The 26,166-nt window shown below is 37.8% G+C and overlaps 1 protein-coding gene across 5 annotated transcripts in view; it reads left to right on the top strand.

Annotated features, from left to right (window-relative positions):
* The first annotated feature begins 109 nt into the window (after positions 1-109).
* The window catches only part of RMND1 (required for meiotic nuclear division 1 homolog), a 41,734-nt gene continuing 15,677 nt past the window's right edge, over positions 110-26,166 (top strand). The window contains exons 1-10 of one of the 5 annotated variants that reach the window (XM_012740920.3): positions 110-282; positions 2,857-2,974; positions 3,512-4,029; positions 11,868-11,976; positions 14,163-14,238; positions 16,843-16,882; positions 18,560-18,660; positions 21,199-21,305; positions 22,750-22,814; positions 24,335-24,411. In XM_012740920.3, coding sequence (XP_012596374.1) covers positions 3,526-4,029; positions 11,868-11,976; positions 14,163-14,238; positions 16,843-16,882; positions 18,560-18,660; positions 21,199-21,305; positions 22,750-22,814; positions 24,335-24,411 — 1,079 coding nt within the window. In that variant the 5' untranslated portion in view covers positions 110-282; positions 2,857-2,974; positions 3,512-3,525. Of the gene's footprint in view, positions 283-2,856; positions 2,975-3,511; positions 4,030-11,867; positions 12,000-14,162; positions 14,239-16,842; positions 16,883-18,559; positions 18,661-21,198; positions 21,306-22,749; positions 22,815-24,334; positions 24,412-26,166 lie in introns of those variants that run through there. The other 4 variants (XM_012740921.3, XM_012740922.3, XM_012740919.3 and 1 more) reach the window with 4 other exon arrangements.

Consider the following 26,166-nt stretch of genomic DNA (forward strand, 5'->3'; position numbering starts at 1 on the left):
GCGAGCGGAAGACGGAAGCAGGCAGGGACCGGGAGGTCCCAGCGACTAGAGAGCGGAAGAGGTCGCGGCGGTGCGGATCACGTGTTCGGACAGTCACGTGGCCTGCGCAACTTGCGCTCTGCCCCTGGAGTTCCGTGCGCCTGCGCACTGTCAGGCGCTGGGAAGGAGCGCCCTTCCAGGAGAAAGGTTGGCTGCAGGAGCAGGGGGTTGGTGCTGACATTGTCTCTTTCCCTGCAGTCCTGCCGGGAAGCCAGTGCTTCCTTCTTCTCTTCCGGCGGAGAGGTTAGTGCACTGCCTTTCCTTAGACGCTTGCATGGTCCGGCACTGAGGTCTCCGGCCGCGCGAACCCTCTCGTTTACACCAGTACCGCTATGACCTCCTGCCCTCTTGCAGTGATTTTGGCCGTCTTAGCAGCGAGTAGAAAGCACTCAGTCAATAAACACTTGATGGAATCTTTATTGAGCCAGTGCAGACTGATAACTGCAAAGTTCAATAAAATAATTTGAGGTTAAGGAATTGGAACGCATACTCCCAAAGATTATCACTACTTGTCCACTGAATCTTAGCCTACCTGTAACTATTTTCTTAATTGGTATCATTGTTTTGTAAATGTTGAAATGTGCCCAGGAACTGAATAACCGACTAAAATACAACTGTATTTTATTTTTAAAAATTTAATTGCCTACTATGTGTTAGGTACTATTGTTACAGGAGATTGAACGTGAGCAAAACTCAAAAATCGCTATCCTCAAAGAGCTTACAAAACTCCATCCTTTTCTATCTTTTTTCCTTTAGCATCATCACTAACGTACATTTTATTGATTTACCATGTTTATTATTTGTCACAGCCAACGTAAAGTAAGTTTGAAAGGATAAGGATTTTTGTCTATTTTATTGTCTGCTGTATCGGCAACCAGGACAATGCCTGGCACATGATAAGAACTCAGTTCATGTTGTGTGAGTTAGTGCAGTATGCAAGCGATGTTAAATACAATGGCAAAATGTAAAGTGAAGTAAGATAGAGGATGGGTGCTGGTTGTGCCTTTTTTTTCCTTTTTTTAAAATTTTTTTCCTAGACACAAGATCTCACTCTGTTACCTCGGCTGGAGTACAGTGGCATGATTGTAGCTCGCTGTAACCTCCAACTCCTGAGCTCAAGGGATCCTCCTGCTTCGGCCTCCCAAGTAGCTGAGACAACAGGCATACACCACCATGCCTGGCTAACTTTTTAAAATTTTTTGTAGAGACCACTGTCTCTATATTGACCAGGCCATTATTGAGAATGAGAAAGGAGAAGGAGGCTTGATGTTTTGAGGAGAGAGTAGAGTAGGATACAGTGGGGAAATGTAGTGAGATTGTTGAGCAGCATGAAAGGCCTGCCTGAAGTAAGGGGTCATGATTTTTGAGTGAGCTCAGACAGCTTGATTGTCTCCAGCCAAGTTCTGCTGCAGGAATGCTGGCACAACTTAGGTGAATTATATTTAATTAGGGTTGAGATTATGTCACCTGGGTTTGTGGAAGAGTGAGGGATGCATGAAATGTGAGGATCTGAGTATGGGAGAGATTATAATGGTAGACCATGGACTATAAACTGGATATGGAGGAACTGAAGTCATGGGGAGTGAGACCCAATGAAAAGGTGGTTGGGGCATTGAATTGTAGGACCTGTTGTGGTTGAAGAATTGTTGGATTGGATAAAAGAAGCAGTGAGCTGGAAAGATAGGTGGTGGTTGGGTGAGTAGAATGCATGAAATTGAGAATGTGAGGTTGCACTTAATGATAATGACAAGGTGGGTGCTATCCAATAGAAATACAGTGCAAGCCACAAATGTAATCTTAGGCTTTCTAGAAGCTACATTGATAAATGTAAAAGTAAGTGAAATTCGTTTTAGTGATTGTATTTAGCCCAATATATCCAAAAATATTTCAACAAATAATCAATATAAAAATTATTGAGGTAGTTTACATTTTTAAAAAAAATCAAGTTTCAAGTTATACTAGTCACATTTCTAGTGTTCAGTAGCAACATGTGTCACCCAGTGGCTACTATATGGGTCAGAGCATATGACCATAGGAGTGAGTAGCAGCTGAGGGACAGTGGATAACAAAATGACTCAGGAAAGGTGGTCAGGGAACTCAGAGGTCAGAGAATTGGAAGAATCATCCCCACCACTGATCTACTTGGATATAAAAACCATCAAGAGTTAGGCCAGAGTATGGTGGCTCACACCCGTAATCCTAGCATTTTGAGAGGACAAGGCAGGAGGATCACTTGAGCCCAGGAGTTGGAGGCTGCAGTGAGTTATGATCATGCCACTATACTCCAGCCTGGGCAACAGAGAGAGACCCCATCTTAAAAAAAATACATTTGACCCTGTGACATTCATATTTTAAAGCTCTGGCTTCCCCCTTCCTGTAAAGATTCTTTAGGATGACTTAATGAATCTTTTCATGATCTGGTTGCTGGCTCCTTTTCAGTCCTTATCTCCTGCCATTCCCTCCTGCCTCCCCTGAGGTTGCACTCTGTCAGATAAGTAAGACTGTGTTCCTTGGGGTGTTTGATTTGCTGACACCTTTGCCCTTTCAAGTCCCAGTTCAAAGTCACCTCTGTGACTCGCCTTTCACCCAACATACTCCCTTCTCTGGACCTCATAGCCATTTGTATGTCATGTGATTCTATTTCCTCTACTAGACTGTGAATTCTGAGATCGTACTTGTATCTCTAGCACCTAACATGTTATTTTTTTAAAGAATTATTATTGTTTACCTACTGTGGGCTTACTTTTAGAGAACATTTTATACTGTAAATAAGGGGGGAAATTATTTACATATACAATCTGTTTCCTTTGTCTCGAGTGTGTGTGTAGCTGACATGCCTATGCCCACTCCCAGCCCCAATCTGAAAAGCACCTTCTCCTTCAAGAAGCAGCTTATATCTTCTGGGAGCCTTTCCTGCCTCTTCCTGTAGAATTAGGTGAGCTCTTTGTGTGTTTCCTCAGCATCTCATGCCATAGCTCAATAGTAAGGTCTGTTCCACTGGTTTATAATGAGTAGTTGAAAATGCCTGTCTCCTCCAGGCGACCTAAGCACCATGATGGCAGATGTCCTGTGCTCCCATGGATGCATCCCTGGCCTCAGTTCATGTCTTGTTTTATGGTAAAGGCTGAATAAATATTGAATAAAGGAAATTGCAAGCACAGATTTTTTTTAAAATTGACATGCTAATGAAATAAGAGATCCTATCACTCTGTTTTTTTTTCCTAAGGTCCTTTTCATGTCACTAGCCTTATAATCTTGTAATGTTCCAGAAAGAAGGCCAAACATTGACTCAAGGAAAAGAGGCAGAAACACTGTATTTATTTTTTTAACCTTGTTCTTTTACTAGAATTAAGATGTATCTGTTTTGGAAATTTTTTTAAAGAAATATGCATATTGCCTAGGGAAATATTATATATATATATTTTAAACATTAAAAAAAAAACAAAAAAACTTTGAATTCTTTTTCTTTTAGTTTGAGATGTGATAATGCCAGCCAGACTTCTCAGAGCCCTGGTCGGATCTCACCGTATATTGTCGAAAGCCCATCAGTGCCAAAGACTTGTTCATCTAACATTAGAACCGCTTAAGGAATTTGAAAATGCAACGTGTAGCACGCTGACAATGCATCAAAACTTGGATTTGTTCTTTCCTGATATTGCAGCTGGTGGTTTGAATACGTCTCAGATCCTGGAAACAAACCAGAAAATATCAAATACAAGCACACTCTCTCCATTAAATGCTACACATTGCCAGGATGAAAAAGTGCACTCTCCAACCGTGAAATCATTTGGTACTCACAGGAAAGTGACCCACAAACCAAATCCACTGGGTCTTAAATGGTTTATAAAAATATTAAAGAGGCATCATTCATCTATATCAACTGAAACATTTGTTCCGAAACAAGACTTTCCGCAGATCAAGAGACCACTAAAAGCATCCAGGACCAGGCAGCCATCCAGGACCAACCTTCCAGTTCTGTCTGTGCATGAGGTAAAATCAGTGTGGTTATTGCCCTTGTGTTTAGCAATCACCACTCACTTTCTAAACTAGTGTGCATTGCACCATAGCCTTACTGCTCACGTAAGAGAATGGCAGCCAACCTAGACTTTTTTCATCAAGATCTTTGAACCCTAGTTGTTCCGAGTGCAGTGGTATTTACAACAAATTGATCGCAACCAGTTATAGATTCCTTTGTTCCTTCTCCACTCCCACTGCTTCACTTGACCAGGAAAAAAAAAAGATCTTTGAAGCCTAATATGTCCAAAGGTAATCAAAATCTTAAATTTTAAGAATTAATGATACATATAAAAACAAAAATAAGCAATAAAATATAAAAATATAATTTATGAAAGGATTAGTTATTAGTCTAACGAAACTTTGAAAAACAGGACTAGTATTAAGTCCAGTCTAAGAGTGGAACTGTAAAAAAAACGCCCATTAAAAAAAAATCAAACTAGAAATTTTCCACCAAATTAAGAAAAATTGTAACTGCAGTGAGGTGAGCATTCGGCAGCCTGTGGTAACTGCATGAGGTGGTGAAATGACATGGCAGGGGAAATTCCAAAAGCAGTGACAGGGATTTAGCTTTTTTATCCTCTGAAGGTTTGAGGAGGTATTTTTTATTCACCATTAAAGAGCTTTCTGGGGGCTGGGCGTGGTGGCTCACGCCTGTAATCCTAGCATTCTGGGAGGCCAAGGCGGGAGGATCGCTCAAGGTCAGGAGTTCAAAACCAGCCTGAGCAAGAGCCAGACTCCGTCTCTACTAAAAATAAAAAGAAATTAATTTGCCACCTAAAAATATAGATACAAAAAAAATTAGCCGGGCATGGTGACATATGCCTGTAGTCCCAGCTACTCGGGAGGCTGAGGGAGAAGGATTGCTTGAGCCCAGGAGTTTGAGGTTGCTGTGAGTTAGGCTGACGCCACGGCACTCTAGCCCGGGCAACAGAGTGAGACTCTGTCTTAAAAATAAAGGTTTCTGGGAATTTTTCAGCTGCAGTGTGCATTTTGCCTCTGAGTAATAAACAGTCTAAAGGTCAAGATCAAGCCCTTTTCTTTGTTCACCTTTATATCTTGCATAATACCTAGAACTGTGCCTTGTACTTAATGAATGTTATTAAATTGGAAAGGATTGAAAAGGGGCAAAGGGACCTTTAATGTCAATATTCATCAACATTAAGAGTAGGAATGTAGATAGTTTAAACTTGATTAGGCCTCCTGAATCTATCAGAAAACAGGTTAGAATGTCTTCAGATCTTGATTCTGAGAAGTAGACCTTAAGCATGTTTGATTTTGACTGTGTTTTTTTGTTTTGTTTTTTTTACTGTGTGGCTGACATCCCTTGCAAAGATACACATGCCTTTGTCTCAGTAATCCTCAGATTCTGAATCTGAGAGTTAACAGATAGTTTTTATGTTGCACTCTAGTTTGGTTTCAATTCTTGCGTGGTTTTCCTGCACCCAAGATGTAAAGTATGGAACCTTCATGCAGGTACTTGGTCCCCCTTCCTTCTGCCTGGAGCTTTGGGATAGTCTGGGAAATTCAGTATTTAAGTGACTGAGATGATGTTAAGTGTAAAAAGCTGAATTCACGGCAGATCCAAAAACGGGAAAGAGCAATTCATTTGTTTCTTTTGTTATATCTAGCAGCACAATGCATCAGGTTTCTTACGAAGAAGCTGGTATGGTCAGAGAAGTCCCTTTTTTTGTAGCAATTGGTTGTGAACTATAATAGAGGCTTTATTTCTTTGGGCTATCTCTAGACTTGGAAGCGATTTTCCTGAATTCCATTTTTTATTTTTCTTTAGGATTTTTTTTTCCTGCTGCTTTCTAAGAAAGGATTTGAAGTAGATTTTCAAAATTCAACATCATTTCAAATGAGATAATGAATGCTTTTACATTTATTTAAGTCAGAACAAACAGTTGATGTAAACAGAGAAATAAATTACCTGGTATGAATGATCTAGTTGACCATTTAGTTCTGAGAATCCCAATAATTAAAGAGGAAATCCTCCTGGGATTTATTGTTTGTTGTTTATTGTTGAGGGGGAGACAGAAAAACAAAAATATATTAAGAAAAACAGCCTTTTCCAGCACTGAAGTTAAGGAATGATTTATTTCCTGGGTCCTTTTATAGGAGACATGTAAAGTAATAGACAATGACTTTAGTTGGAGTTTGGCAGAAACAGAAGCCATATGTTGTCTTCCTAAAAACACAGGAAAATAATAGAAAATCGTATGTTTCAAAAGTGATCTGAGGTAATATAATTTTGGAACATTGTTTTCTGAGGATTTTATTTTTCATAGAGAAAGCAGTCTTGAGGTATAACGAGTTAATACATCTCTTGGACTGAAGGCTGACTTTCATCTGCCCCAAATTGAGGGCCACTTCATTTTTATATGGGTACCATGGGGCTGGTCACTCCTTTGTTACAGGGTAACCCTTTATACCACTCTTCACTGAGACAGGGAGAAGACCCTGCCGTGCATTAGAAAGCGTGTGTATGTACTGTGTTTCCCTGAAAATAAGACCTACCCATAAAATAAGCCCTAGCAGAATTTCTAAGCATTTGTGCAATATAAGCCCTACTCTGAAAATAAGACCTCGTGATGAGCATGGCTACGCAGCGTGTCTGCACAACCCATGCATTGCATCGCGGAGCGGTCAAGAAGACGAGCAGCCCTTCTCATGGTGCCCCATGGTGACAGCTACTATCCCAGAGGTGACCGGAAAGGTGCGGGCAGCCCCACCAACAAGGTCGGCTCCCCCTGTCAGGTCCCAGCCATCCTGTGCATGCTGCAAGCTGAGGCTTTGAGGGGAAAATACCATATCCCCTGAAAATAAGCCCTAGGGTGTCTTCTTGAGGAAAAATAAATATAAGACCCTGTCTTATTTTCGGGGAAACACGGTACTTGGTCTCGTTCCCACAGAGGCTCCTGAGCTCATCCATTTACCTCTGCCGAGCATCATGTGTTCGGAATTGGCTGAATGAGGTTTCAGTCACTCTCAGTATTGAAATTAAATCTTCACCTCGTCCCGTTTGCAGAGATCATAGCCTACGTAGACACTCAACCCGCATCCCATTGGTTTACAGTTTGTAAGAACAGTGGTGCTTCGTGTTGTTCCTGTCCCATCTTTCAGGAGAGGAATGACAGAGGATGAGAACCGCTGGTCAGAGCAGCATGGAACCTGGCACAAGGAGGAGACTGATAGCACAGTGTGTTGTAAAATTACTAGCGGGTTGTTAATCATTTTTTTAAAAATGAGATGAAGATGAATAGTCGTTTGTGAAGCTTTTGTGACAGTTACTAGTTTATCCACATGTGTATATTGTGTATATAAAATGATTTCTCATATAGCTCGTAATCAAAAAACTTACAAGTTAATGCGTTAACTAGTAGTGTAAGTTGTATCTGTGCTTTATAACTTTCATCTCCAAGCAATACATTGCAGGAAAAGATGCATTTTTCACTTAGTAAATATGATTTATTTCTATTCATAGTACTTCTGACACCAAACGCATGTGGTTTGTCCCCCACACCAACCAATTCTCCAACTCCCTGGACACTAGCAAGGTGTCCAGAGTTCACTCTGGCTAGTCCCGACACTGGCCGAAGTGCAGACCCTGCAGTTCAGCTCAGTCTCATGAGACTACCCTCAAGTGCAGACACCAGTCACAAGTTCCAGGTGTCAATCTGGGACTTGTGACCAACCATCTATAAATTGGGCCTTCCCACGACCCCCTCCTAGGGTTTGATAATTTGCTAGAATGACTCACAGAACTCAGGGAAACACTTTACTTATGTTTAGCAGTTTATCATAAAGGGAATTCTAAAGGATGCAGATGAGCAGCCAGAGGACAAAGTCTGGAAGAGCCACAAACACAGGAGCTTCTGTTCCTGTGGAGTTGGTGTGTGCCATCCTCCCAGCATGTGGAGGCATCAACCAACATGGAAGTTCCCCAGACCCCATTGTGTCTGTGGAGGTTTCATCATGTAGGCATGATAGATTGTTAACTCAATCTCCAGCCCTCTCCCTTCCCCAGAGGCCGGGGGGGGGGGGGGGGGGGGGGGGGCTGGAAGTTCCAGGCCTCTAATCCAGGTTTGCTCTTCCTGGCAACTAGCCCCCATCTTGATGCTATCCAGGAGCCCACCAACAGTCACCTAATTAAAACAAAAGATGTTCCTATTACTCAAGAAATTCCAAAGGATTTAGAAACTCTGTGTTTGGAACTGAAGGCAGAGACCAAATATCACAATAAAAAATGTTCCTATCTCTCATCACCCTTATTACTTAGGACATTACGAGGATTTTAGGAGCTTTATGCCAGAAACCAAGGACAAAGACCAAATATAAATTAATTATGTCACAACATCACAGCAATAGAGAAGCAACATTGCCATAATGCATTAATTTTTTTTTAGTAATAGAACATGAATAAAAATAAGCTTTTTTTGGTAAGTGTTCTGTCAGAGCATGCGAAGCTACTAAAACAAGAATCATATATAGATTTATAGCCCCATCTGCTGGAACATGTCTTCTGTTGCCAGAAAAACAAAACACATACTGAAATACTGTGGTTTGGGTTTTTGTTTTTTTGTTTTGTTTTGTTTTAACACTTTAAAATAGGAAAGCCCTAAGTTAACCTTTTTAGGTTGGTTTGCCAGATTTGTTTAAAACGAAGTTGCTAGTCCCCATCCTAAAACCTGAAATTTGCTTTACATATATACATGTAATTAATGCTTAATAAATAAAGATTCAGTATAAAAATCCAGGAAGACATGTATGAAAATGAAAGCTTTTAAAAGTAATGGCACCTTGAATTAGTAGGAAAAAAGACAAGTCACTCTGTGGTTCTTTTTCCCTTTACCAAATAGACTTAAAAAAAAAAAAAAAAGAAAACTTGAAATTTAAAAGCAAAGGAAACAAAACCAAAACAAGATGTCTAAAAAGTCAGCTTTTTAAAACTTGTGAATCATCTATTAATAGAAGCAGCCCACAACTGAAACAGAGATTCAGATCTAAGAAGTTTAAGGAGGATACAGAAAGGAGTGTGGCAGGCCATAGCAGCTGCATGACACTGGGCAGAACTTTTAGCCAAACTAAATAAAGGCTAAGAAGGTAAGGTAACAATACAAAAGATTTACAACAAAGGTCCTGGGAATGGCTAAGGAAAACCATTGTGTTTAAAGATTTATTCATAATTTATTTGGAGCTCAGAATATGTTTTCTCATAAAAATAGTAATTGAATGACTTGCCTTGTCCTGTCCTTGAGAGTTCCAGATGGTATGCATTTTGGCACAGACGGGCCTGACCAGTAACGTAAGTGATGGCAAAGCAGGCCTGAGACAGCAGGGAGAGGTAGGGACTGCGTGGGTGGGAAAACCTACTTCCACACACACTCTATCGTAGGCCATTAGTGCCAGATCTTCCACTTGGTCAAGAGGTGGTGGAAGTTTCTCATGCTGTTGACAATCAGCTCAATTTTAGTAGTGCTATGTAAGACAACTCTTGAATTGGATGGTTCTCTGAGCTGACACTGTACAACTCTGATTCTACAAAGAGGCAGCTTCTACCATTTTCAGTGCAGTATGGGGAAATCCTTCACTGGACTAGCTTTTGACCTCCTTGCCTCCTTGTTGTGCCTCTTGCTCTTCCCACCCCAGCCCATACTAAAGCATATCAGCCATAGCAGTCACAGAAGTTAATTCTGACATCCAACTGTGATTTTACCTGGCAGGCTTGAGTAGATTTGTCAGGTCTCACAGAGTAGAACCTGCCTGCTGTGGTCCTGCCTGGTCCTTTCTTTCAGCCAGGTTAATCTCTATACTCATATCCCGGCAGCTCTTTTTAACTCCATGGAGTTTGAGAAGGAACAGCTAGTGCTCGAAAGTCTAAACCTTAAGCACGTACCTGATCTCTATACTCTGGTAACTGTCTAGGCTCTGGCTCTCTTGATCCACAGGTGTTTGTGTATCAGTGTGTTGTTACTTTCATATGGGACTATGGGAATTAGCCTATCCATTATCAGCTAATCATGAGTGTACTGCATCCACTTATCCTCACATTCCCCAATAATTTCAATTTGTCTGACTTTTCATTTTTTCTAGTTGAATTAAGGTTATTTTGCTTATGAGTGGATATTTTATTGATTTTAGATTTTTCAGTTTATGTGGATGCTCAAGTCCTCTGTTAATTCCTCTGCTACTTTTTAAACCACACGTTGGCACTGTGTACCAGATTGAGGGAAAGGTGAAGCAGGGTCAGGCTGTTTTTAGGAGAGTTAAGGAACAGAGGTGGGAGGAAGGAAGGAATTAATATACTACTTCTCTAGAATTTCCTAGTAGGAATGTAACAGAATGGGAAGGAATTTGGGAGCTGAGAAGAGTAAGTCCTAAGAATAAATGTTGATTTAGTGACTCATAAACTTCTTTTAGCCAACTATAATGAATGAGTGTTGAACATTTATGTTACAGTCTTGAGCAGTTTACATTCATCAGTTTGTTTAACCACTTGGGTACGGCGCTCACCGGCCGCGAACCCTTGCCCACAGCGGGCACTCACAGTCCACACGATAGTCTGTGCTGTGCATTGACGGCGAATCCGTTTTGCTCTTGTGTGATGAGTGAGGAAAGCTTTAAAGCACTGAAAGCTTGTTTTACTTTACAGGCAGCTTTACTTGTAATGTAAATCAGAATCAGTAACATATACATATATGTTTTCATTACGTTATTTTTAAATATTCACAATTTTATAATGTTAAATGTTCACAATTTTGATAAATGAAAAATTAGAAAAGTCATATCACGGCTGTTGGCTAAAGTCACTGTGAGCGTTCATCTGTGGCTATTGACTATAGTCCACACTCTTACTGACGTGGTTAAACTTTACAGCAGCCCTATAAAGCAGTCATTATTATTACTCTGATTTTTAAAAAATTTTAATCGAATTCTGTGCCTGAAATCTTAATTCTTACTGCCAGTAGCTTTCAAATTTTATTGACCTCATCTCATAGTAAGAAATACATTTAAATATGTAGGTAAAAGAAAATTCATATGCATTTACTATGAGTAATATGCTGTAATATTTCCTATTTTATTCTATTTAGTTGTTTTGAAAAGCTTGTTTGGGCCAACTAAATTGATATCAGAATTGACTAACAGGTTGTGACCTGTAGTTTGAAAAAAACGGTGCATTGTGCCATATACCATATGTTTATTGTACAGACACAAACTACGTGAATACCCACATGTATACATGGACAAGACTTGCAGTGCATGAACCAAAGTACTAATCAAACCAGGACACAGTTTCAGATTTATAAGCTTCTTTGTTTAGTATTATTAACCAGTATGGAAATACTGTAATTCCTTTGAGGATTTAAAGGACTGTCTGCCTGTACAAGGTTAGTGACACCTTAGAAAACGACCTCAAATACTAAAGTTCCTTTGGAAAAGAGTCATGGAAAAGAGTCAGGGTTAGAGAGACTCTAAATATCATTTCATCCCTTCACCCATAGGATGCCATAATCCTCTCTGTATCTTTTGTGCTTGAAACACCACCAATCAGGAAGTGGCCTCCCTTTCAGGATAATCTGTTACATCCCTTTATCTAGTAAAAGCAAGTTCTTTTGCAGATTGAGCTGAGATTTGGGTCCTTGTGACTTTGTCCTCTTTGTCCTCATTGCATCCCTCGTATGAACCTTTGAGATGTTGTAAGACAACACAGTGCTAGGTTTGCAGAATGGAGTTCCATAAGGCAGCCCAGAAGCCATCACAGGTGGTTTAGCATCCTGGTAACCCATGTTGTGCTCGTCTCCCTGAAACAGGACCTGATGCACTGCACAGCATTTGCAACGGCAGATGAATATCATCTGGGAAATCTGTCTCAAGATCTGACCTCCCACGGATTTGTTGAAATAACAAGCTTGCCTAGAGGTACTTCTTGAACCTGGGGCCAAGTATGTTAAAATGTATTAGATAATTTTTTTATGATACTGTTTTAAGTGTATGTTTCTTTGCATTTCCTTTTCTTTTGAAAGGATTGTATCATAAAAGTGGTGTTGAATCTCTTTATACAAATGACATATAAAGAGAATAAAATGTGTTTATAGAGAACTTAGTTCTCAGATTAAAATCAATATGCTTTATTATGCTTTGTTTATAGGATCACTATTACTTGGGGTGGTCAAAAGTCATGCTGCTTCATTTCTGTTACCTGAAAAAGTTATTTTTGTATTACAGAAGAACCATGAAATTGATAGAAATGAGAAGAGCCCTTAAAAAAATTATCAGTTCAATCTAATACTTTAAAACTGACAAAATTAGTTAAAAGATAAAACATGAGTATAAAAAAGTAGAAAAATATAACAGGAATTTAGCATAGTATGAGGAAGAATTCTTGAGGAAATAGCGTGTTTTATGTTAAAAAAATAAATAACTTAGAAAATTTTGATGAAAGAAAGTTTTATAGTGAAATTCAAGATAGCCCAATTCTCAGAAAATTTATGAATTTACCTCAGAGTAGCAAAAATAGATTGAAAACCTCCCAGCTACAAAGAAAATTCCTAAGAGTCGTTAATCTCATAAGAAACAGTTGAAATGTCATCGTGCTTTTTCAGCCTTGCTGATCTGAACAGATTATTTGTGCTGTTTAATGACAAAAACAAGCACAGTTGAATTAGAAAAACAGCTATGTCCAGAGTCCCTAAAATGAAAAATTGCTCCATGGGTATTGTTAGCTGACACTGAAGGCTGCCAACAGTGTGGCTTTGTGTATTCAAGAGTTCAGGGCTTCTTTGCCCTGGGTCTTTTCCATCAAATTTCTGTTGCTTTTGGCTGGATAAGCAAACTTTGTCCTGTATAAGATATAGTACTTAGGGAAGATAGAGTTCACCAAAAAAAAGTAGTTTAAGATTTGGTCTCTGTCTGAATTCCTCACCACTACCAGGAATTCTATGCTTTGAGGATCTTATTTTGTGTCAGGAAATTATATATACTTTTTAAAAATTAATAATAGTATATTTATTAAATTTACATATTAGCATATAGTCTTTAGTTTACATTATAGGATATATACTTATAAATATTACTACTAAATATTAATATGTAATGCAGGTACTCACTGATAAATAGTAAATATTGGTATATTAGTATATGTTTAATAATATTTAATATTGAAAAGGTTAAAATTTTTAAATAGTTACAGGTGGCTACAGTGGTAGTTCTCAGGATTAACCTTGTTTTGAAATGGTCAGTATCTTTATTTCTGTCCCTCGCACTTTATTTTAAAATTCAGCAGAATGAATAATTTGTAAATATTGAAATTATATTACTTATAAAATGCTATTTAAAGGAAGAGACTATGTTAATACTTCAAATTTCATTTTAAATTAATTTTGTAGAAAGAAGTTTAATGCTTGAAACTTAGTCGTATTGAAGCTAAGACTTTAATAATGTGAATTGGGGGTAGGCACAGTGGCTCATGCCTGTAATCCTAGCATTTTGGGAGGCCAAGATGGAAGGATCACTTGAGGCCAAGAGTTCGAGACCAGCCTGGGCAATAGTGAGACCCTGTTTCCACAAAAAATTTTTTGAAAATTAGGCAGATGTGGTGGTGCACCTGCAGTCCCAGCTACTTAGGAGGCTGAGGCAGGAAGGTTGCCTTGAGGTTGCAGTGAGCTATGATTGACACCACTGCATTCTAGCCTGGGTTACAGAGCGAGACCTTGTCTCAAAAAAAAAAAAATACATATACATATATATAAACTGGATTGATGAATATTGAATCAAAATTGGTGTGAATGAGCACTTTTAAATAGCACTAATAATAACATCACAGGTTGTTGAATGTTATATGAAAGTAATTTCTTATAGTCATTTTTCCTTATGGTCATATTTTTATATATTAAATCCTTTCAAAAAACTTGGTAGAAAGATGGAGATTGCGTTACAGCATACTTCTTAGTATAAAAGAAATGATCATAGTACTTTATTAAAATGTTTATAGGTACACCAGGAACTGTGTAAAGACAAATATAAAATAAATAAAATGTTTGTAGGTGACTCTTACACTTCATGTTACCTTCTGACATAGCTTTTTGTTCATTTATTTTAAATCACAGATGCAGCAAATATTTTGGTGATGGGTGTGGAAAATTCTGCAAAAGAAGGTGATCCTGGAACAATATTCCTCTTTAGGTAAGACAGGAAAGAAACCCCACTGGGAGATGGGTTCATGACAGGTAATTTTGGTCTTTAAAGGTACAGGTGTACCTCTCTTAACCGTAAATGTGCTCAAAATGTACTTGGGCTTTAAATTTATCATTTAATTCTTATTTGATCTTAGAGAGTTTGTCAGTTTTAGGAATTTTCTGGTAAATCGTCTTATGAAATAAAGAATTTTTAAAACAAGTAAATAATCTTCCCCTGGTTTGTCTTGCTTTGTACATATAGATTTTCATTGACTAAGTTTGTGTAAAGCATCCCATTTCTCATTCATCTTCAGTGCCCCTAATCAGGCTTCCTCCTCTGCTCTCTTTTCTTCGTTATCAATTTCTTCTTTTTCTTTCTTCTCCTTTTGTAGCTCTTTAGCTAATGTTTTAGCAGCTCCTTTCTTCTCCAGAGACTTTAGACTGGGATCCTAACTCACATACACTTATTCCTTTTATTTAAGTTTGTCTTTATACCAAATACTCCAGAGTAGCTGACTGGGAGTGATAGTGATAACAGAAACCAGATAAAATAATCTTGTATTATTCTCACTACACTTGAGGAAGGTCTATTATTCCCATTTTGCAGCTGAGGAAACTGAGGATCAGAAGGATTAAGTGAACTACCCATGGTCATGGGACTAATAAGTAGCAGAACAGAAACACATGTGACATCCATAAGAAACCGAACTTGAATAACATTTTGTCATCTTAGTCCTTATAGTTGGTGATAACTGGAAGCTCTATCTTTATTCTTTCAATGCCTACCTTCCTTTTGACTCTATCTTTAAGAGATAATCAAAATTTCAAATTTAGTCCAAATTTAGCATCCCTCAAGTGAGGAATTTAGATTTCTGAGAACCTCTAGATCAGCACTGTCCAGGAGAAATATCATGCAGGTACATTTTTAGTAGCCACATTTAAAAATTTTTTTCTTAAAATGAAATTAACTTTGAATGACACAAATAATAGTATCATATGCTTCCTGAAATTAATTTTAATAATGTATTTTATTCAATCCAACATAGCTAAAATATTATAATTTCAACATGTAATTAGTAAATCATTAATGAGATTTTTCCACTCTACTCTTCATGCTAAATCTTTGAAATCTGCTCTGTATGTCACACAGCAAATCCCAGTTTACACCAGGCACATTTTGAGTGCTTTATGGCCACATGTGGCTTCTGAGTGCCATGTTACACGCACGGCTCTAGATGAAGGAGTGCACAATTCACTGGCCCACTCTTCTGCATAGAAGTAATTCTCTGAACTGATACATGGCTATGGCTTGAAATACCATCTCTTGAATTCATATCCTGAGACCCTCTCCTGGCCTCTTGCAGCGGCTTGCTTGCTTGCTGGTCTCCCTGTTTGCCTGCTCACACCACCACCAGTCTGTGTGTCAATGGTAGGGAGGGTTATTCTTCAGTAGGCATTTCTGATCACTTCTGCTTAAAATTCTGTGGAATCTGACCAATTCTTTATAATTGCATAAAGTTCCTTCAGTGATTGGTTCTTGCCTGTCTCTCTAACCTAGTTGCCAACAACTTGACTATGTCCAGAGCCATGCAGCCACTAGCTATTTATTCTGATACTCCCACCTCCTCCCTGAGCCTGTGTGTTTCCTCTGCCTTGTTGGCACCTCTCATTTTCTCACTTGGTAGCTCTGCTAGTTCCTAGGAGAGGTGTCCGTCTGATGGACAGCCCATAGGATACTCTGCAGAACTCTCTTACGCACTGATCACACACTGTTGTAACTGATGGTCCAAGCGTCAGTCTTTTCTTGATGGAGGATAGGAAATAGATCATTTTGCTCATCGTTTTATCCCAAATGCTAAGCACAGGTTCATGTACTAAGTACTTAAGAAATGTTTAAAAGATGATGTGGGGTCATCATATTTTTACCTTTCTTCCATTTCTACCTTCCCCCAGTGCAGTAACCCAGAGCCATTACTCATTTTATTTACCACCTAAAACAACTCAATACATCAAATTTTAGAAATCAAACAAGTGCATTTATAGTTTTAGGCCTTAAATTCTGTTAAAGCCAGAATTGGATGCAGAAGGCATCCTGTGGCTTCACTATAGTTCTGCTGTAAGCACAGTAAGGATGGGTGGCATTACTCTATAGAGACCTTTAGTCGACTGAGGCTTTCATTGATCTCACTTTATCACACAACTATTAAAAGCATTCTTTGGCCACAGCAGAGTTTACCTAATGAGAGCTAAGATAGAGTCTCAAAAAATTTCCTTATTCTGATTTCCGTGAATCAGAATTGATTCACTGGTTATGAAAGAGTCTAGATATATGAAGTTATATAGTATTGCAGTAATAGCTATTTATTCTGCAAACCATGAGCGCAATCATGAATTTCTTAGAAGTCAGGTTTTTTCAAGAATTTAAATAGTATCTCTTATTTTAGCAAGTTCAGCTAGGTACCATAGTGTCAAATTAGTAAATAAATTATATTTTTAAAAATTGCATCCAAGACACATTCTAGAAATTACCTAAGTATGACTTTATATATGACCATAAAGAATGTATTGTACCTTTACATTTTTTTATTTTGATATTCTTTTTTTAAATCAGGGAAGGAGCTGCTGTGTTTTGGAATGTGAGAGACAAAACTGTAAGTGTAAATAAAATGTAAAAGTAAAAAATTGTAGTTTTATGAGGATGAATTGTTAATTGGCACTCAATAATGTGAGCTATTAGAAGAGAAATTATTAGCAAATGCAGAACTTATTTGATCTGCATTATGTGATACTTATCAGTTTAATCTTCCAAAATATATTGTATTTTGGCTTAAAGTTTCCAGCATTTTTCTTTCTCTGGACACACACTAATTTGTGGAGAATCAGAATCATACTAGCTACACTCCAGACAGACAGAAAGAAGTACAGTTTACTTTGCATGTGATAATATACAAAATGAATAATGTATATGCAGTTAGTTGGAAGCTGGTTGCATTGAGTCTTAGATCAAGTTTTCTAGTACTTATCACTCATGGGAAATAATTTGCTGGACATCCAAATGAGAATTTGTTTAAATACAACTTTTGTAGAGGTGATCTGTTAATCTACATCAAAGTTTTATATTTAACTAGCAATTTTATACCTAGAAATTTATCCAAAAGAAATAATAATTATGCATGATGAATTATGTATAGAAACATTCATCAAAGCATTATTTATAATAGAAAAAATAAGAAATAACCAAAACACACAATAATAGAAAGCTTATTAAATGTATCTATAGGATAAAAATATACTAAACCTCTTAAAAATCACAAGGAAAACATCCATTCCTGGGAAGTTGCCTATATATATGATAGAGTTAAAAGAGTAGACTATAGCATATAGTATCAGAGCTGGTTAAAAAATAATACTTCATATAATCCTAGTTTTAATAAAAGGAAATACATCCATGCAAATAGACACGCTCAGGTGGGGGAGGGATGCTTTAGAAAAGGAAATATAAATGACCAGTAAACATAAGAAAATACAAATTAGCTATTTGAAGTTGTAAGGATGTAAAAGGCTTTTTTAAGAGTGCTCTCATAAATGTTTAGATGCTAAAGTTGGAGAAACTATTTTGGAGAACAGGTTAGCAATATTTGTCAAAACAATAAGCATGCATGTCTTTTGAGCTAGCAGTTTCTCAAGAAGTATTCCCACAAGGCCATGAAGATACATGCGTAAGTGTGGCACATTATAACACTGTAATAATACAGAGTAGAAATAATCCCCCACAGATGCACATTTAGGATGATTTAATTAATTGTAGTTTCTCCTTTAGGGAGCATTGAACATTGAAAATGTTCATATGCATAGTATGATCCATTTCACATAAAAAGCAAAATAAATGTGTACACATATACATATAGAAAGTCTGGAAATATGTATGCACCAAATTTAATCATGGTTACCTGTGGGAATTAGGATTTCAGGAGAGTAAAGAGAGGTGGTCACTTCCTACACTTCTTGTTGCTTAAATTTTTATAAGTATGTTGGGCTTTACCTTTTTATAAAGATTTAAAGAATACAAACCATAATGTTACTAGTGGTTTTCCTTGGGATAATCTTGATTTTCTTCTTTACGCTCATCTGTGTTTTCGAAATATAAAACAAATAAACATATCATCCTGATTAGTTTGATATCACAATGAATTTGCCTTTTCCTTAAAAACATGCAACAGAAAACATGCTTTTAAGTGTAATGAAGAATGTTATAAGCATTAGCACCATAACATACTTGTCCTGAGGGAGTCATTTATAATTTCAGGTTAATCTTCCTTTTCTTCTAGATGAAGCAAGTGATGCAAGTTCTAGAAAAACATGAGATTCAGCCCTATGAAATTGCACTGGTACACTGGGAAAATGAAGAACTGAACTACATAAAAACAGAGTAAGCAACTTTTTATCAAATTTATGGAAAGGACACTTGGGATAAACTAGGTAAAGCAATAGAGGAGGTACAAATATTAAAAGGTAAACGTAATTTTCTTTTTTTTTCAGAGATTTTCTTTTTTTTTTCCATAGCCTGGGCTATCCAGGCTAGCCTCAAGCAGTCTTTCCACCTCAGCTTCTCAAAGTGCTGAGATTAGAGGTGTGAGCCACTGTGCCTAGCCAATAATTTTTTTAACTTCTTTTTATCCACAAATCAAAACAAGTAAATAGTATAACCCCAAAATGGAAAGTTTAAGATTTTTAAGCAGACTAAATCAGTAAGACAGTATGCTTTTATCAAATGAACCTTTTATCAAATTATTCCAGTAAAGTTTTCTCTTAAGTAAATCCATTTTCTTCCTATTGATTTTGGGTATAAAAGGGAGGTATAATGAGGGGGCTGTCTAAGAGAACCACTTGTGGAAATGTGGGTGCATGCAAGAAGTGGGAGCCTGACATACCATTCTCAAGTAAGAAATGTGGGTAGGCAGTAGACTAGCTGATTTTCCTGTCTCAGCAAGAGGGAAAAAATGAAGAGAGTTGTTAGGATGGAGAGAGAAGGCAATATGAACAAGATAGAAAAGTCTTTTTTTCTCACAGAGTTACCTGTCTGGTGGATTATGGGGGTGGGGGAAAAGTCACTGTAGATTCTTAAGAAGGGAATTGTTGAAAGCAGAGCTTTGGGGAAACTTGGGAAACACACTAGCTATAGAAAGACTAGTGTCGTGTCTAGTGTCTGGCTCCTATACTAGCTATAGGAGCTAAGTACTAACAGCCAGGCAATGAGTAAGTACTCACCATGTATAGTCACTGTTTTCTAAATCCTTTCTATTCATTATTTCATTTCATCCTGGCAAAAACCCTGTAATTGCAGTTAACTGGCTCTTATATGGAGTTCAGAAGAAGTTCTGTCTTGCCAGAGGGCATCTGACTAGTGAGTTGGGGCCTGGGCCCATGGTGGCTGCAGTCAGAAGTGAGGATGTGAACCTAAGAGACACGGCAAATGAGGAGCTAATAGAATCCTAGTAACTTTATTCATTGTTAAGCCCTCAGCTTAACATTCATGATTCCCACAAATCCCCCTTCTGTCTTCTACTTCTTCCAGATCAAAATGTTGCTTACTAGGCCCTCGCATGTGTTTGTGCACACACACACACACACACACACACACACACACACACACACACACACACACACACACACACACACACACACCACCTTAGTCTGTGAGGAGTAAAGTCCTCACATCTTTGGATCCCAGAGCCAGCTATTTGTTTCTTCAAAAAGACCATCGTAGCTGCCACCCACATGGTTGTTAGTGAGTCCCACCTATGATTCCCAGTTTCTGCTGCCTCACTGGGTTCAGTGGCATGGCCAACCTCGTTCCTAAATCATCTTGTAAACTCCACTCTCTCCTTTGTCTTTCTTTTTTTCCTCCACCTGACATTGCCAGAGCGATTCTGCCTCTCGGCCCTCCCATTAGGTGCTTTGTCCACCTGTTTTTGCCCATTTCTTCTGTCTCACATCTTTTCTAAAGGTTTACCCTTTCTCCATTTACTTATGACGTTTATACACACAGGTTGCCTTCTTTACTGGCACCTCCTGCTGTCCCTTCCAAAGTTCTCCAAGGTACACATTCATTTCTCACAACTTCCCCCTCCCTCTCCCTTCCAAAAACGTCAGTATGATTTTAGATTACACTCTCTGTGTAGTTTTATATTCACTGTTTTTTCACTTAGAAATTTATTGTCAATATTCTCCCTTTTATTAAATATCCTTCCAAAACACACTTTTTAATTTTTGTTGTGTGGAGTGACTCTCTCTTTCTCTCTATACATACATATATGTATATATGTATATATGTATGTATGTATGTATGTATGTATATATATATATATATTTTTTTTTTTTCTGATGCATTCTTGTTCTGTTGCCCAGGCTGGAGTGCAGTGGCATCATCATAGCTCGCTTCAACCTCAAACTCCTGGTCTCAATTGATCCCCCCTACCTCAACCTCCTAAGTAGCTGGGACTACAGTTGTGTACCACCACACCCACCTAAGTTTTCTATTTTTTTGTAAGGACAGGGTCTTGCTATGTTGCTGAGGCTGGTCTCAAACTCCTGGCCTGAACTGATCCTTTGGCCTTGGCCTCCTAAAGTGCTGGGATTACAGGCATGAGCCACAGCTTCCAGTCTGGAATGACTGATTTTGAACCATCCCTCACTGTACATTTAATTTCTTTCCTAATTTTCTATTATTGAACATTGACCATAAAAAGTTTTTTATATACAAATCTTTCTTTGCACCTTAGATTATTTCCTTAGGATAAACTCCTAGAAATAGAATTAGCTGGATCAAGGAATATGAGAACATTTTTAAGACTCTTGATGCACATTGTCAAAATGACCTCTAGAAAGATTATAAGGTAACTTTTTCAAAGAAAAAACCTAGTGCTTTTTAAGATTGAGAAGATAACCACTTTTTTGCTTTTCACAGGGGGCAGTCAAAACTTCACAGAGGGGAAATCAAGTTAAATTCAGGGTTGGATTTAGATGATGCCATTCTAGAGAAATTTGCTTTCTCCAATGCTCTCTGCCTTTCAGGTAAGTTACTGCTACTTATAGGAGAAGTACTATTAATACTATTTTCATTTTATCAAGGAAAGTTTAAGAATTTAGTAAAGATTTTGGCATATTTTTAAAATACTTCCTTTTCCTTTTTTTCCCTCCAGCAGAAAAAAATATATACTATATAGTATAAAAGATAGTACTGTGCTGAAGTTACTCATTCCTTATTAATTGTATTGATAAAGCTAAACCTCTCCAAATTTTTTTTTTTTTTTTTTGAGACAGGGTCTCACTTTGTTGCCCAGGCTACAGTGAGTGCCGAGGCATCAGCCTAGCTCACAGCAACCTCAATCTCCTGGGCTCAAGCGATCCTTCTGCTTCAGCCTCCCAAGTAGCTGGGACTACAGGCATGTCCCACCATGCCTGGCTAATTTTTTCTATATATATATTAGTTGGCTAATTAATTTCTTTTTTTTTTTTTTTTTTGAGACAGAGTCTCGCTTTGTTGCCCGGGCTACAGTGAGTGCCTTGGCGTCAGCCTAGCTCACAGCAACCTCAAACTCCCGGGCTCAAGCAATCCTTCTGCCTCAGCCTCCCGAGTAGCTGGGACTACAGGCATGCGCCACCATGCCCGGCTAATTTTTTCTAAATATATTAGTTGACCAATTAATTTCTTTCTATTTATAGTAGAGACGAGGTCTCGCTCTTGCTCAGGCTGGTTTCGAACTCCTGACCTTGAGGGGTCCACCTGCCTTGGCCTCCCAGAGTGCTAGGATTACAGGCGTGAGCCACTGCGCCTGGCCCAAAAATATTTTTATATTATTTTTATTATTATTATTATTGCCCTTTGTTTTCTCTCCTGTTCTATGTGATAGTCATTCTTAGGTAATCTCTAATCTAAGCAGAGAAAGCCCCGCCTTGTGGATTGGGCACGGGCCCTTGTGTAGAAAAACATACTCTAGTGTTTTTTAGGAATGAGATATGGAGTCACAGTGGCTCTAAGTTTTTTCTAACAGATCTGTGCCCCTGCATAAAACTGTAGAAGTTCTCTAGGAATTTCTTTTGCTGCCAGTGTACATTAGGTTGAACCTGCTGCAGCCTGTCTATACTACTCCAAGAGGCTTTGGAAGCTTCTGAGCTTTACTTATGTTCTTGAGGAGTAGAAGCAAAGGCCAGGAAAATCTCACTCCTGCCCCATCTGTACATTGAACTTTGTTTCCAAGAAGTAATGTTACAAAATCAAGGATTGTACCAAATGTAACTTTGGTCTGCCAAAAGGGCTTGAAAATCTGTTTCCACTTAAATTCATCCTTTATAATAATAATTAACTATTTCTTAAAGTATACCTTCAAATTTTTAGCCCACTTGTCTCTTAAACTTTGTTGAAATGATAATAAAGGTACTGTGCAGTTAAGCATTTTGTATAAATGTGAATATAATGATAAAGAAATGTTTCATTGTTAACTTTTTTTTCCCCCAGTGAAACTGGCTATTTGGGAAGCATCGCTGGATAAATTTATTGAATCTATTCAGTCAATTCCAGAGGTAATTATATCGATCTTATGCTTATTTTCAAAGATTGATTTTTATATGGGAAAAATATTAATTTACCAATTTGACAATATACAGTCAACCCTCAGTATCCATGGGGGATTGGTTCTAGGACTCCGTGGATACCAAAATCCACAGATGCTCAAGTCCCTGATATAAAATGGCATGGTATTTGCATATAACCTACACATATCCTCCTTAATACTTTAAATCATCTTTAGATTACTTGTAATACCTAATACAATGTACATGCTATGTAAGTAGTTGTTAGACTATATCATTTAGGAAATAATGACAAGGAAAAAAGTTTGTACGTGTTGCATGCAGATGTAACCATCTTTCCCCCACCCCTGATATTTTCAATCTGGAGTTGGTTGAATCCACAAATGCAGAACTCACAAATACAGAAGCCCAACAGTATTTAGGAATATAATAAACTAATAACAAAACACTAAGAAAGCTCACTGAATTTAAGCAAAATAGAACTCCCAATTACATATAAAATAATGAAATAAGAAACTTCATATTGATTTTTTTTATACTTTTTAAATCTTCAAATTACCTTCCTTCTGATGGTACAATTTTTTTTTTTTTTTTTTTTTTGAGACAGAGTCTCACTTTTGTTGCCCAGGCTAGAGTGAGTGCCGTGGCGTAGCTCACAGCAACCTCAAACTCCTGGGCTCAAGTGATCCTCCTGCCTCAGCCTCCCAAGTAGCTGGGACTACAGGCACGCACCACCATGCCCGGCTAATTTTTTTGTATATATACTTTTAGTTGGTCAATTAATTTCTTTCTATTTTTAGTAGAGACGGGGTCTCGCTCTTGCTCAGGCTGGTTTCGAACTCCCGACCTCGAGCAATCCACCCGCCTCAGCCTCCCAGAGTGCTAGGATTACAGGCGTGAGCCACCGCGCCCGGCTGGTACAATATTTTTAATGTAACTGAATTTAAGAAGAAAAATGAAATGTTTCCTCTCTAAGGAAGGAAATTATGGCCACCTTTCTTGATTTTAAAAAAGTGTTTTGCTAAATTATGAGAAAATAGTGGCATGAAAAATACATATAAAGTTATATTATAATTTAAAAATACATTAACCCTTTGCACTCAGTTGCTTTTTTCTCATTATCCACTTGGCATTATCCACACTTGACGTCCAAGTGCAAAGGGTTAACAATCACTTCTACTGTAATTAATGTTGTCTTTATTGTGAAGGAATAATCTAATTACACCTAGGAAAAGAGGCCCTGCTTTTTCACTGAGAAACTAGGAATGTGTATCATAGGACATGCTAATGAGAAAGGAAATGAAAAGAGAATGTAAAACTTCTACCTAGTAAGATTGTGAAATTTCAGGGTGAGTTAGGACATTAATCTGGGGAGACAGTCATCCTAAGAGATACATGAGATCAAAGTTACATCACTTGAGAATTTGACTTATGGACCTAATGCTTATTAGAGAGAGAGAGAGAGATTGAGAGAGATTTTGTTTTATTTTGTTTTGTTTCCTTCCAAATAGGCTTTAAAAGCCGGGAAGAAAGTGAAACTATCTCATGAAGAAGTCATGCAGAAAATGGGTGAACTCTTTGCCCTAAGGTAAAAATTTTCTGTATAAACAGAATAGTTCATATATTTGCCAATCTCCAGGAAACATTTGTATAGTTCTGCAGTAAAGAGCACACATTTATACCTTTATGGGAATTGCAGCTGTTTTCATTCCAATGATTACAGGCAGGCAGACTCTCACCTAGTAGAAGCAGTTGGGCTATGTTAGGACTACACTTAAAGAAATGCTGCATGTGCAGAAGAGACCATAATTAATCTCCATTAACCCACATAATAGCTCAGTAGATGTTCTTTGAAGATAGAAAGACATATTCTTGTATTCGATTAATGGGGATTCTCAGTAAAAATACATCAGTACATCATAATGCTAAATACACCTAATTGCTACAGAAAAGTAATGTACCATATTTCATTGAATCCAAGACACCAAGATGCCACAGGAGAAAAAAGATGCTGCCAATTAAACTATGACAGTGCTTTTTTTTTTTTTTTTTAATCACAGAATTACATTTTACACTTGCCAAAATAGCTTTTTCAGTCTTACTTGGATGTAGATTCTGTCACATTCCCTTTTGGGCATGTGGGAAAGGAAGGCATAAGGGAAATCACTTATTTAAGGCAATGACAACTAAGTCTCAACTGCCCTCTGTAAAACACCATTAATTTTTAAATGCCTCACATTTTCAGAGATGTTAAAAGAGAACTGTGGCTTAAAACTGATGAACTACAGTAATGCATTGTTTTAAGTCAATGGAAAGGTTTTCAGTTTATTTTATTCTTGTCATTGTCCCAGGATTTATGGAATGAAACATCCCGGATGTTGGTGTTTTTCTCACAGGGCAGCATTGTCCGGTTTTCTTCTAGCATATGGAGTGAGTTGCCAGAACTTATCATAAATATTTGCCTAAGACTTGTTTTTCTACATTATCCTTAGCTACTCTGCCTTGAGAAGAGAAGTGGTCCAGTGTTTCATCCTTTATACACTTCTCTAGCTCAGGGACCGTCATTCAGGATACCAGTAAAAACCAAAAATCCATTCTTTAGGAGCATTACACAGCACATCTAAAATCTTGAGTTCTCTGAAAAGTACAGTAGGAAAATTCTACTTTCTCCTGCTGTCTTGGTAATGTGAGCGGCATTTGATATAGTGAATTATAACATCAAAACTCCCAAAGTTCAGACTAATTTATTTAGGTTTATGAATAGTTTCTATACGGGCTTACTTTTCTTATCCTAACTTATCAACAAAAGTGCTTACTCATTATTAAAAGGACTGTGATAATTCCGTGAAGAGAAACGTGGCAAGTTACATTAGGTAAAACAATTAAGTCACAGATTATATGTGATATCCCATTTGTGTAAGCAAACAAAAATAAATAATTTTATTTCTCTCTGTGTACATATATGTGTGTGCTTGCACACATGCATGTATGCATACAGATCTAGAAGGACACATCTAGGTGTTCACAGGCATATACTTAGGGAGAAGAAAGGATTTGAGTTGTGGTGGAGTAAGGTGGCCTACAACTGATTTTCTGAATTCTTCTTAGGGTATTTTATTTTTTTATAGTGAACAGCTACTTTTTTTTTTTTTTTTGGTATATATATTTTTAGTTGGTCAATTAATTTCTTTCTATTTTTAGTAGAGACGGGGTCTCGCTCAGGCTGGTTTCAAACTCCTGACCTTGAGCAGTCCGCCTGCCTCAGCCTCCCAGAGTGCTAGGATTACAGGTGTGAGCCACTACGCCCGGCCTACTTTTTTTTTTAAGGCAGATTCTCACTGTG

This window comes from Microcebus murinus, chromosome 5, assembly GCF_040939455.1.
Source record: "Microcebus murinus isolate Inina chromosome 5, M.murinus_Inina_mat1.0, whole genome shotgun sequence".
Classification (NCBI taxonomy): domain Eukaryota; kingdom Metazoa; phylum Chordata; class Mammalia; order Primates; family Cheirogaleidae; genus Microcebus; species Microcebus murinus.